Raw genomic sequence first — 13,614 nt, 5'->3', positions numbered from 1 at the left:
GCAAGATAGAGATCTGTATCAGCCAGACTTCTACACAGGTGTGGTTAGCAGGAAGCTGTTAGTTACAAGAAGAGGGCTGAGGACCGGTAGGACTAGGGTGGTGCCAGGAAGGATGGTGAGAGGAGGCTGGACGTGGGATGCCTGTGGGGCACAGAAGCTTGCCGATGAGTTGAATGTATGTTGTGAGAAGAGAGAGCGAGACAGTGATCAAGGGCGACTCCTGGGTTTTTGGTGTAAGCAGTGCTGCGTGTCATGGGTCAGCAACTTAGATGGACACGTCTGGGGATAGTAAGTGTTGATGAGCGGAGAATGGAGACTTGTTTCGCAGACGTGTTTGAGGAGCGCATTATACATGCAGGTGGGATTGTCAGGTGGGGGTGACTGGATCTCTCAGCCCGGGACATGGGGGAGAGGCCAGGGATGGAGATATGGCTGACATTTGGGAGAGGCCAGAGTCCCTATGGCGTTTACAGTCATGGGTGAAATGGTGTCAACATGAGAATGCAGATAGAAAAGGGCCAAAGGCCAAGACTGAGGGAGAGGGGAGGCACGGAGATTGAGAGGCCACGCAGAGAACCAAGCGAAGAATAAGGAGCCACAGATGGGTTGAAAGAAAAGCAGAAGAATGCTGGGTCATTGAAGCTAGATAAAATATTTCAAGGACAGAGCTATTAACTGTATCAAATGCTGGTGATACGCAGAGCAAGACAAGGGCAGAGAAATTTCTGTGGCGCTTCACCAAGACGATGACCTTGGTTAAAGATGTCTCAGCAGAGTTGGCTGAAGGAAAAGTTCAATGTGAGGCAGTGATCACGGGGAGCTGTGGGAAGGGAGTTGGCTGCGTGGGGCTGTAGACAAATGTTTGTTTGCCCAAGGGAGGGATGTGGGGACCACGACTGGGGTCTGATGGGGTGATCCAACAGGGAGGGAGAGAGGATGAAGCAGGAGGAAGAGCTGCAGACAACAGGCAATTGCTGGAGGGAGGGCTTCCATTAGGCTCGGGTCCAGAGCCTGGGCCAAAGGCAGGCACTTGTGTTAACAGGGGATTGGCCATGGTCTTGACGGTATAAAGACAAGTGGAAGATTTTGAAATGCACTTAGCTTGCTACTTAAAGGATGAGAAAAAATATCAATTATTTTCTAATAATTATGCCATAATTGGCTTATTTAGTAAATTGTGGCTTTACAGATTGAATTTTCTGCTAGTATGAAAAGCGGCTCAGTTGTAAATAAGGATGCTATTTTTTTTTAAGATTTTATTTTTAAGTCATCTCTGTACCCAACGTGGGGCTCAAACTCACCACCCTGAGAGCAAGAGTCCCACGCTCCACCGACTGAGCCAGCCAGGCGCCCCCAAGAACGCTATTTTTAAATGCACTAAGCAGTCAATTTTAAACAAACAATCCTCACGCAAAACCAATAAAAAAAATTACCATACTTAAAAAAAATGTTCTGTTAGTGATGCAAATATAGAATGATCATGTAGGGTGCACAACTCATCCGAAAATACTTACGAGTCAAGGGGAATCTGCCTCATTCTTTGACCGAAATTGTCATCAGGACGCCAATGTTCACAAACATCACATTTCTCCTTCCGGTGACATGTGTTTCCTGCCACCTCTGAGGTTAGGCAGGGTCACGTGACTTGCTTTGGCCAGTAAAATGTGAGCAGAGATAAGAACCCCACTTCCAAACGGAAGCTTTCCGAGCCAGCGCACAATTCCTGATGTTCCCTTCCTGCCACAGTGATAACCCGAAACAAATGTTTACAGGAAGTCCCCCCCGGAGGGACTGACGATAGAACCTTCCTGTTGCCTGGCATTGGACATGAGGCATGATCAAGGAAATAACTTCAAGCCATTGAGATTTGGGGAATGTTTATTAGGTAGCGTTCCAGCCCATTCTGAGTGATCTGTATGGTGACTAAAAATACCAACAAGTCCAGTGGACTTGTCTGGCGTTGGATACTGGTTGGATGGTAATGCCATTTTCTGGAACAGACACTATTAACGGTAGGAAGAGGAGCATGTGGCAGGCGAATGCTTAATTCTGTTTGGTCCATGCTGAGTTTGAAAGGCTTGTGTCCACTGGGTCAGGAATCATCAGTACGTTAATGATTAGAGACGAGGGAATAGGTAAGATTGACCAGGGAGAGGGAGAAGAACGGAAAGAGAAGTTGGCTGAGGACCCAGTTGGCCAAAGAATCCTGACGTTTACAGGAGAGGCAGAAAAGAGCCCGTTATGGTAGATTTTCCTTCAAAAGCTTGAAAATGGCACCAAAATTTACATAGATCTCATTATATTAAGGTCCTGAACAAATTCCACTGTGCACAATTCAACTGAGAGTGTTCTGCCAGGATACATGGCACGCCAGACAAGAAAGAGGCAACCATCTACCCAAGGTCAAGGCAGTGGGAAGAAGTCAACCTCTTTTCTCCCAGATTTATATAGGAAACTGGTGTTTTATTGTAACCATAAGCAAAGGCTACTTCCACCCGTATTTTATTGTTCCTAGTGGTGGTAGATTAAGAGGGGAAGTGTATTCAGGGGGAAGGATACGCAGAATCAAACTGAGAGCCATGTTTGGAGAAGTACCTTGACCATCCACGTCACCTTCCCTGCGTGCCACGTAGGCAGCTCCCTATTCTACCAGATACAGGGCCAGGACTGCACGTCACTCTTTTAAGAGCATATATTTAAGAAACTCAAAAGCCAGATCCTGAGCATTCTGGTAATCGTGAGAAAGCCAGCCCCCCACTTCCCCAAGGGGAAGGGTTTGCTTGGGTTCCCTAGGCTATGGGGAAATGCTGGGGACTAAGCAATGAGTCCTCGGGAAGGAGACTGGGGAGAAGGAAGAGAAAGTGGAGTTTGGGGTTTCTAAGTGGGAGGTAAAGGCAGCAGCAAGGACGGCCCTTTTTAAGACTTGGACCATGCACAGCTCTTCTTCCACAAGCAACACAGATACCGGAATTACGTTTATAAACAGTTTATTCAGTTCATTATAGTGGGTGAGCTCCCAGCTAAATGCACAGATACAAGCGAGGTGCCCCTGGGTTAATGCAGGAGCCAGACGGCTACGTGGGACTGGGCACGAGGCAAGGAGGGAGCACCAAGGTTTCAGAGAAAGACCCGGCTAGCGCCCCCGAGTGGCCGGGGTGGGGGGCTCACGGCCCGCCCCACACTGACGGCTGCTCCCTTCTCACAGCTGGGTGCCCTGCAGGGCATGTCTTCACCATGAGGCCAGGGGAACAGATATTAAAGGGAGCCCGTGTCCTGGTGTCCCTCAACTGTTGTTGCTTTGTAAGTCACATGCTAGCACGTGAACAAGAATTTTAGAACTCTCCAGTAACCACGGGCCAGAGCGGTACCACCACCGCAGCTCTCCCTCAGCGCCCCCCACCCCCCCACCCCCGCCTGTCTGCATGCCTACCTGAACTCCCATCCTTAGGCCACCGCCCTGATGGTCCAAGTCTCACACACACAAGTCCCTCAGGTGACAAAGCTACTTCCAAAGCAGCATCTTGTGCAGACAGCCCATGACGTCGAAGAAAGAAAGTGTCTCTGGTTAGCTATCCCCTGGGAAGAATCATCCGCCCCTGACCAATGCCCAACTGAAAGCATAATTTAGAAGACAGATTTAGGAAGTGGAATACAGATAAAAATAGGAAACAAACTCCCGGAGGCTATCGTCTGTGGGGTCTGGGCCAGTTAACGACCAGTTCATAGACGGTCTCACTTGAAGGCTGCAGAACCGTTGCTCACACAATTAGCAGAGACCTAGTGGGGTGCACGGCTGACCATCTGCCAACTGCTGGGTAGAACTCAGTCTCTACGGATGACATGGTCAGAGTCCCGCTTAAACCTTCTCCCACCCCTGGGAGAAATGCTGAATCGGAGGGGGAGCCGCACCGCCTACCGCACTCCAAAGGCAAGAAAGGCCTGCTAGGGTGTAGAGGGTTCACGCACAATATTATCATTTTAATTCTGAAGGGCACCTTAAGTTCCATTTGTCACTTTTTTGAATTTATCTGTCAGGAACCAACTTAAGGACACTGTACTGGCATTCAACTTTTTGGCAAAATAGAAACTTTGGTCATAGCCACAGTTCTATAAAAATGTTTTAAAGAGGCTATTACTTCTGATTAAAATAATATTTTTAGCAAGTGATACAAAAACAGTCACAAGAAAGCAAACATCTTCATATCTAATGTAAGAGCAACAACTCTTCCTCCACATCTTATTTTAAATACAGCGCAAGAGTCAGTAGTGCTTATAAACAGTAGAGAGTTCTCTTAGAGGGAATCTGAGAAATAGCAAAATAAGGCATAACCTGTTATCGTTACAGATTTGCGTTAGGCAGTAGTGTTCTTTCTGGAAGGCACAAACTGGAAATCTGATCACCGAAAGGTTTAGAATGTGGTTCTGAGGATGTCATAGGACAGGGATGGCTAACTTGGAACAAATTCCCGTAAGTGGCATTCATGGCAATTCATCCGACAACATCACTTCGAGGTGACGACCCTCGGGAACTTAAGAGATCCTCTCCATCAGCCGCACGTCAAGTCTGGAGTGCTCATGACATGACAAAGGCACGTTTCCTAGAAATTAAACTTTACCGTAACGAACAGAAAAGAATCAGTTTAGACAGAACAGTAGGCGAGCTCGAGAATTTAGCAGGTTCTAAGTCAAACGTCTTGAAGAGGTTTCCTGAACAGCAGGCCGGGGCTGCACGGGTTCTTCACGGGGAAACATTCCACACTAGCGAGCGGGGGAGACACAAGAAGCAGAGGAAACAGCGGTCAGTCTCTCCCTGAAGCCCGGGTCAACACTGAAGGCCGCAGGCTGAACGCGCAATTCAGTCTGGCCGACTTCTCACCAGGGGCCCCTCTGCACTTCGTAGAGGGCTTGAGGGCACTGTCAAGGGAAGGGACGGGGCGAACTGCTTTTGCAAATGGTTCCCAGGCCCTGGGCTACAAACGGCAACGGCCTGTTCCAGGATCACGTACGGTAGCAGCGGTAATAACGCCAGTCATCCCGCTTCAGCGCGCACGCGCGTCTGCATGGGTTCGTCTACTCCTCCGGCCACGACTACCACTATGCGCCGGGTACCGCCCCACACGCTCTATCTATTGGGCAGTGGTGTCCTCACAGCAAACATATGGGGGTACTATTATCAACCCCACTTTACGAGGGAAGAAACTGAGGATCAAGGATGTTAATCTGCTTGCCCAAGGCCACGCAGCCGGACGGGAACGGAGCCACGGTGGATAACAGGGAGTCACGCTTTTAATCAACAGACGATACTGTTTCTTGTAAAAGGAAATATCAGATGAAAACGTACTCCGTGAAAACAGATGCGTTAGTGGAAATGAATACATTTTCTCTAACTTCAAAGGACCAATGTTTATATTTAAAAAACCCTTGGATTTTAGTGAAATAACACTCAAATATGTAAAACATTTACTGAAGAAAACGAAAATCTTTGGATAAACTAAGAGTTCTGCGGGAACTTCTATTCTGAGTTCTTGTATGTGGAATCAGCTGCGCCCAGACCGAGAAGACCTGAACGATGAGTTTAGGCCAGGGACACTCACCGATGATGATGATGATGATGACGACCACGACGACAATCCCTATCGCCCACATCTGTGACAAAACACAGACCGTTTCACATTTCCAAGCAGAGATCGTGTGCTCACCGGAAAGTACAATATTCTAGTCACTGACCGAGACGTTAAGGTGCACTACAATCTGAAACAATTCCTAATTTGTAAAGCCTAAATTTACTGTTCTCAATTACGGCATGCGGTCATTTATCTGCTTTTTAGAAGATGGTCAAATGACTTGTGGTCCGTGGAAAGGCATTCGCTTGTGTATACGAGCTCCTCACACAAGGAAGGGCTACTAAGCTGTCCTGTGCGTCAGAAAGTGTCCCCGATACCAGTAAGGGGGCAAGACACACTCGGGCTGCGGCAGACGCAGACCCGCTTCGGGATACGCAGCTGGAGGGCTGCTTCCGCACGTCTGTGGAGCCCACTGGCTTTCAGCCCACCGGCCCCCCCATCCTGTGACGCTGGAGCCCCAGTCACGGAATCACAGGCTAGCGGACCGCCACGCCCAGCCCTCTCCTGCCAGGCTGTGCTCGGGGCCTTGGGCTGAGGTCTGTGACCGACTTCGGACATTCCTGTTCTACACGCTTCCAAGGTCAGCCACGGCTCATGGAGCATTCCTGGCTGAGGGGACGGGAAAGGGGCATGGATGCAGTCAGCGCTTTAGACTCAAAGTCGATCCAGATTGCCCCGGAGGGGACGTCACACTCATCTCCCACACCTGCAGCCTCGGCTGGCCCTCTTGGGAATACAGAGGGTGACTTCATGTAAAGACCAGCTAAAAGAAAATTACCTTGCAATTCTTCCACCAATATTTTCTCTTCAACTTGGCAGCACTTGTTTCAAACTGGGATGCTCCCGCCTGCAGCGCGTCTGCACGATCGTCTAACTCCGAGAGCTTCTGATCTCTTTCCAACACCTTATCCACATTGACTCTCATGATGTCCACCACCTGAAGGAACACGGTCAACACCAGGTCACGCAGAAAGGAAGGGGAGAACACGCAGAACTCTCAGCGAAGTAAATGGGCACCTTTTCTTTCAGGACAGCACTTTATTACCTGGAGCCATACTTCCATTTAAAAAGGAGGGAGCGGGGAGTGCCTCGCGCTTCCATGATGAAAACACTCAGCAAACGAGAAATAGAAGAACACTTCTCTAACGTGATAAAGGACATTGATGGAAAAGCCCACAACTAACATCCATGCTCAGTGGTGACAGATGGAGAGTTTCTCCCTAAGATCAAGACAAGCAGGGGTGCCCACTTTCACTAATGCTGTTCAACACTGTACTGGAAGTTCTGGCCAGAGCAACCGGGCAAGGAAAAGAATAAAAGACATCCACACTGGAAAGAAAGAAGTAAAACGATCTCTATGTGCAGATGATTCCATATATGGAAAATGCCAATAAACACATTCAGTGAAGGTTCGGGGTACAAGACCACCACCCAGAAATCAGACTGTTTCTATACAAGATAAATGAAAAGGAAATTAAAAAAATAATTCCATATACAGTAGCATCCAAAAGAATAAAATACCTAGGGGATAAATTGAACGAAGGAGGCCAAAGATTTGTGCACTGAAAACTACAAGACACTGCTGAAAGAAATGAAAGACCTAATTAAATGGGAAGACATTCCATGTTCATAGATGGGAACCCTTCCTGTTATTAAGATGGCAAGACGCCTCAAGCACTGTACAGATATACAGATTCGACAATCTCTATTAAAATTCCACTGTCGTTCTCCCCCTACCATCCCCTCCTGGAAACAGAAAAGCCAATCCTTAAATTTTTATGGAATTGCAAGGGGCCTGAATAGCCAAAACAATACTGAAAAAGAAAATGTTGGAGGACTAAGATCTTCCAATTTCAAAACCTTACGACAAAGCTCCAGTAAACAAAGCAGCGTGATTCTAGCATAAGGACAGACATACAGACTGGGGATCCAGAAATGAACTCAAACATCTATGGCCAACTGATTTTTGACAAGGCTGTCAAGATCACTCAGTGAGGAGAAGGATGGTCTCTTCAGCAAACGGTGCTAGGAGAACTGCACAGCCATATGCAAAAGAATGAAGCTGGACCCTTACACCTCCCCCTATATATAAAAATTAACTCAAAATGGATCAATGCCCTAAGCATAGAGCTGAAAACTATGAAACTCTCAGAAGAAAACATAAGAGCAAATCTTTCTAACTTCTGATTTGGCCATGGATTTGACACCAAATCAAGAACAACAGAAGAAAAAATAAATTGAACTTTTTAAAAATTAAAACCCTTTGTGCATCAAAAGACATTATCAAGGATGCGAAAAAAAAATCTCCAGAATGGAAGAAACTTTTTGCCAATCAGTTACCTAAGAAGGGTTTAACATCCAGAATACATATATATTAAGAACTCTTACACCCCAAAACAAAGAGAGAAACTACCCAATTAAAAGCCAGTAGACTTGAATTGACATTTCTACAAAGAAAGCATATGATCAACGAGCACATGAACCTAATTCGACACCACTGGTCAGTAGAGAAACGCAAACCAAAACCACTCTGAATCCTATTCACTACGGAGGACCGCTCCCCTCAGGGACAACAGAAACTAACAAGGGTTGGTGAGGATGTGGAGAAGCAGGAGGCCCCGGACGCTGCTGGAGGGAATGTGGACACGTCTGGCAGTTCCTCAAAAAGTGAAACACACCAATGACCACGTAATCCAGCACTCCTGCTTCTAGGTGCGTATCCAGGAGAGATAAAAACACGTCCACACAGAAATCTGGCCAGGCAGGCGCGCAGAAGCATTATTCACGACAGCCAAAAGGTGGAAACTCAGAAATCCCCTCCACAGATGAACAGAAAAACGAATCATGTACACACACACCGTGGAACACCACTCAGCCACAAAAAGGAAGGAGGTACTGACAGATGCTACGACGTGGATGGCCATCGGCAACATCATGCTGCGGGAAAGAAGCCAAACACGGAAGGCCACACGGTGCACGACCCCCTTTACAGGACACAGCCAGATCGGGCAAACCCACAGACACAAAGCCGACTGCAGGTCGCCAGGAATGGGAGAAAAGGGGAACCGGAAGTGGTGATGACACGTGTCCAGACTGTTCTTCGGGGGGAGGCAAAAGTAGTCAAATTAGACAGAGGTAATGGCTGCACAACATTATGAATATACTGAACACCACTGGTTAATAGTTACTTGTATGTTATGTAAACTTTACCTCAATTAAAAAAAACCCAACAACCTCTCCTTAAAATTCCTTTGGTTAAGAAAAAAGACCCAGTTTGCTTTTGTAAGTACACAAAAGTTTCATCCAGGGTGGACTTAGAATGGGTTTCTTACCATGGAAATGTAAAATTTTCAGAATTCAGTTCATAAACAAAACCATGAGACCAAAATATGACCAAATGATTTAATAATGCAATCTAACCTAAGTTTAACTCTGCTTTTTATTTTTTTAGAAGATTTTATTCATTTATTTGAGTGAGAGAGCGAGCGAGCCCGAGAGGGAGGAGGAGGGGCAGAGGGAGAAGCAGACTCCCCACCGAGCGGGGAGCCGGACGTGGGACTTGATCCTGGGTCTCCAGGATCATGACCTGAGCTGAAGGCAGACGTTTAACCGACTGAGCCACCTAGGCACCCCTAACTCTGTTTTTTTTTTTTTTTTTTAAGATTTTATTTATTTATTTGACAGAGATAGAGACAGCCAGCGAGAGAGGGAACACAAGCAGGGGGAGTGGGAGAGGAAGAAGCAGGCTCATAGCGGAGAAGCCTGATGTGGGGCTCGATCCCATAACGCCGGGATCACGCACTGAGCCGAAGGCAGACGCTTAACCGCTGTGCCACCCAGGTGCCCCCTAACTCTGCTTTTTAAAGCAGCTAAGTGCAAAAGACCAAGATGTCTTTGTTGGACACTGACAGCTCTTCAGGCTACAGAATGCTAGTCTGAACGTCTCAGTTTTCATTGTGGGTCTGCATATACAAAGCAGAACAAAAGATGCCGTGAGGGCCCTCTAACTCAAGAATTCCACAAATATCGATTTGTTGGGCTAGAGCAGCTGGCCAGCGTCTGACTTCTGTACATGAATGGGTGACAGTTGGAACTGAGTTCTAGAGGCTTCCTCAAGCCTGGTAACCAGAACGTCAGGTTACTGTAAGAAGCGTTCTGATGAAAAATCTGGTTGGAGGGATTGGTCTTGGCTTGAACAATCTAGACATCTAATCCTTAAAACTCTATTACCTTATTTTATAAAGTGGTTTTTTTTTCTTTTCCTTTTTTTTTTTTTTAATTGTGGCAAACTCTATCTTATAAAGTAGTTCTTGGAGGAATGGTCTCAGAAGTATTTGTGGTTCAGAACAAGATCTGGTCATGGGAACACAAGCATGACACCTGGAGACCGACTTCTCAGAAGCTTAGCTCATCTGTCACATTTATGGAACAAAATTTCCTTTATACTCTTGCTTTTATGATACTTTTTCTAAAAAGCATTCTTTCCCGAGTGTTTCCATGTTGGTTTAAAATTCACTGTTTCCAGCGTCTGCAAGCAATACCTCATCCACTTGAGTCTGAGTCTGCTGAAGTCTGCGGCTGCTGCCAGAGGCGGCACTTGGACCTGCAGGTGCGCCTGTAGACCTGAAACGCGGAAAGGCACAAGCATGAGGGAATTCTGATTCCAAATACATTTCTGTAAGTATGAAGACATTATTCCAAGACCTCGCTGTTAGAAGTTTTATAACTAAAGCAGAAAAAGAAATCCTTCCTACAGCAATGAGCAAAGGTTCTAATGACATTTCTTCTAACTCCTCTATAATTTCCAAGATTCATCTGTATGTGAAAAGTGACAGAGTCTAAAGTGAAGGTTTAATAAGCTCTACTCTGCATCGCTGAAGCACCTGATCTTAACACCAGGGATCCTAAGAGAGGAAAACTTTATCTTCTAAGTTTTTATTGTTTAAAGGCACACATCTACTTAAATGCACTCAGTACTCTTCTGATCTCTCATTGTGGCAAGACTCGTTTCCACAGTTATGAACAATTACAGAATGCCACTTTTCCAGTACGGAGAAATATATTCATTTACAGAAACAGGGTCAGGAACATCAAGATGCAGGGAGGAGAGGTGCTGTGAGTGGAAAAGGTGAGATGAAGCAGTGCTCCCTCTCTTAAAAGGTACTCCTCTTTTCAAATCCTCACTGAATGCCTATTTCTCCCCAGGCAGATCTTCCTTGACCACCTGTGGCTCTGAAGTCTTTATTGCTTCCATTACTTGGTTGGCCACGCTTTGATTTTGCACACACCCATGCACACCAGTTGACCCTTGAACAAGGTGGGGTTTGGGGCGCCGACCCCTTTCCCCTCCCCACAACTGAAAATCTGCATGTAACTTTTGACTCCTCCAAAAACGTGAACTACCAATAGCCTACTGTTGACCGAGGCCTTACCAATAACATAAACAGTCAATTTACACAGTTTGTATGTTATATGTATTACACACTGTGTTCTTACAATAAAGTAAGCTAGAGAAAAAATGTTAAGAAAATAAAAAGACAAAATAATTTACAGTACTGTACTGTATTTATCAGAAAAACCCCACGTGTAATAGGACCTGCACAGTTCAAACCCACGTTGTTCAAGGGGCATCTGTAATGTCTTGCCTTCCCTAAGAGATCACAGACTCCTGTGTCTAAGAGGTCTCTTCCCTGTATCCAAGACAACACCTACCATGTGTCTTGCATACAACAGCTACTGATGCTGCCACTGATTCCAGTTCTATTATACCTACCATTTGTCAAAGACCAGGGATGTAGCAGATCCCATGCCTGCCCTTGCACTTTTTTATTCTCTGATAGGTTAACAGTGAAGGACCATGTACTGGCACATTTTCTCCAAGCATGTTCTCATTTAATTCTTATAACTCTTTGAAGGGGGTACTACTATTAACCCCATTTTATAAAAGCATAAAGTGGGGTTTAGAAAGTCAACACAGCTGGTTGCAGTGGAGCCTGTCTGTAGACCAGGTCCCACAGGATCCCACGGATCTAGACCTTAACCACTGTGATTTCAGGGCAGAGCGGCCTCAGCAGGTACACTCCAGAGGGGTGGTCCCAGCCCCTAGAAGGAACCCAGGGAAAGCACCCATTCCTTCCTCCTCTACAGGTGAGCGATGAACAGGCGGGAGGGGACAGAGGGTCCTTGTGACTCTTGACAGTTTTCTCTGAATGTGACCACCGGAAACTCCCATGTTTTTAAGAGCCACTACAAGACGGCTTCTGCTTAAAGAGGGAAGGTCCACAGCTCTGCTCCTGAGTCCACTCTGACCACTGGTGCCTCTGTACACAGGACTGAGGTCCTTTCCCTTGCAACTTCCGGAGCCCAGCCCAGCACCAGGCCGCGAACAGGCGCTCCAGGTCTAGGGCAGAGGCCACCGCTCCTCTCCGGAGCCTCGGGCCGGGGATTAGGGAAAGGGGAGAAGGGGTGGAATCCAGGTAGAGGCAGGGGAGGGAGGGGGCGTTTCCAAGCTCCGGGAAGCCCCCGCCCGCCCCGCCTCTTCCGCGATCGCCCGACCGCCGCGGGCTGCGGGCTGCGCGGCGGGGCTGGCTCGGCCCGCCTGCAGCCCGCACCCTCGGGACCGCCGCCCACCCCTGGGCCTCGGGAGCCACCGCGCAGGCCCCGTCCGAGCGGCTGCCGGGGGGAACCGAGGCGGGGGAGGGTCCCAGCCGCGGGCCACCGTCCCCCGGAATCCGAGGCCGCCCCGCGTCTCGCCGCGTCACTCACATTTTGGCGGCGGCGGGCGACGGTCAACAGAGCGGCGCAGCGGGACCGAAGGCCGGGAGCTGGGCGGGGCGGTGGCGCGGGACAGATGACGTTGCCGGGCGCGGCCGCGAAGGGGCGCGCCGGAAAGGGGCGGGGTGTCGGGGGGCGTGGCCACCCGAGATTGCTGGGCGGTCCGGCGCGAGCTAACTGCGCCGGGCGGTGCACCTGGCTCTGTCGCGCTGGGCACGCTCTGCCCGTCGCCGCCCTTGCGACGCTGGGGTGCGCATTAGGCACTGTAAGGGGACTGTGTAGGTAAATGAGGGCGGGGGCGTGGTACATTATTCTGGGCCGGGAGCCATTTCCCTGGAGGTGACAGTACTGCGGGCTGTGTGCTTCTGCTTGACGTCCCGCGTTAACCCAGTGGTCCTGGAGACCCCACGTTTCCCTAGGAAACTTGTTAAAATGAGATCGGAAGTCCCTTTGGGGTATTTATCACAGGCGTTGATAGGGTTAGACTTCCTCTCTTCGTGTGCTCGTTTGTGACTCAAATGTTTGTTACTGCACAGACCGTACTACAATCTGTTTAGGGGAGCCTGGCCATGAGGAGCTGTGTTTAGTTTCCACATTTTTGTATTCCCGGGCCCCGGCACAGAGTAGGTCCTCAACTTCTGAACGGCTGTAGGCGGAGTCACAAATCCAAATGCAGGAAGTTACTTTGCAATGTATTTAAAGTTGCTACTGGAAGTATTCCTACCAACGTTGACAACGCCTACCTTAAAAAAAAAAGAAACAGAACAATGCAAAACACTGCCAGGTCAACCGGCAGATGAGATGAGAAATGAAAAATAAAATACTTAAATACCGAACTGTCTTTTCCGACCGTCAATGTAATAATTTGAAAAGGGAAGTGTTAGTGTGTATCAGAATAAACAAGAGTGTCACAGAGGAGATGGGATTTGAGTTGGGTTAAGTCGATAAGAAGAGAACTCACCAGGCAAGGGATGAACAAACATGACCAAAGACAGCAGTGGAAATGGACATGGTTTGCACCGCCCAACCAGAAAGGGCAGGTTGGGGTACAGGTGAAAATAAGACAGAATAAAGAGGATATACAAGAAAGGAGAATGTCATTTAAATGCAGTGGGCTCTAGAAACCACTGGGGCCTGGTGGAGTTGGGAGATATCCTGTGGCCTTGGTCTGGCAGGAGCATCCACACGGGACTCCGTGAAAGAGGGACTACCAGGG

General features: G+C 48.0%; 1 protein-coding gene and 1 pseudogene across 1 annotated transcript; one reads left to right on the top strand and one right to left on the bottom strand.

The window, feature by feature from the left end:
• Positions 1 to 2,970: 2,970 nt before the first annotated feature.
• On the bottom strand, positions 2,971 to 12,534 carry VAMP3 (vesicle associated membrane protein 3). The gene is made up of 5 exons (XM_040645730.1): positions 12,390 to 12,534; positions 10,166 to 10,247; positions 6,403 to 6,561; positions 5,595 to 5,646; positions 2,971 to 4,758 (listed from the first exon to the last, which is right to left on the bottom strand). Coding segments are annotated over exons 1-5 (315 nt in total). The 5' UTR covers positions 12,392 to 12,534; the 3' UTR covers positions 2,971 to 4,738.
• Positions 10,254 to 11,086, top strand: LOC121106399 (annotated as a pseudogene).
• Positions 12,535 to 13,614: the final 1,080 nt, after the last annotated feature.

The sequence above is a fragment of the Ursus maritimus genome, unplaced genomic scaffold (assembly GCF_017311325.1).
Source record: "Ursus maritimus isolate PB19 unplaced genomic scaffold, ASM1731132v1 scaffold_32, whole genome shotgun sequence".
NCBI lineage: Eukaryota > Metazoa > Chordata > Mammalia > Carnivora > Ursidae > Ursus > Ursus maritimus.
This window is presented reverse-complemented; position numbering and strand designations above follow the sequence as displayed.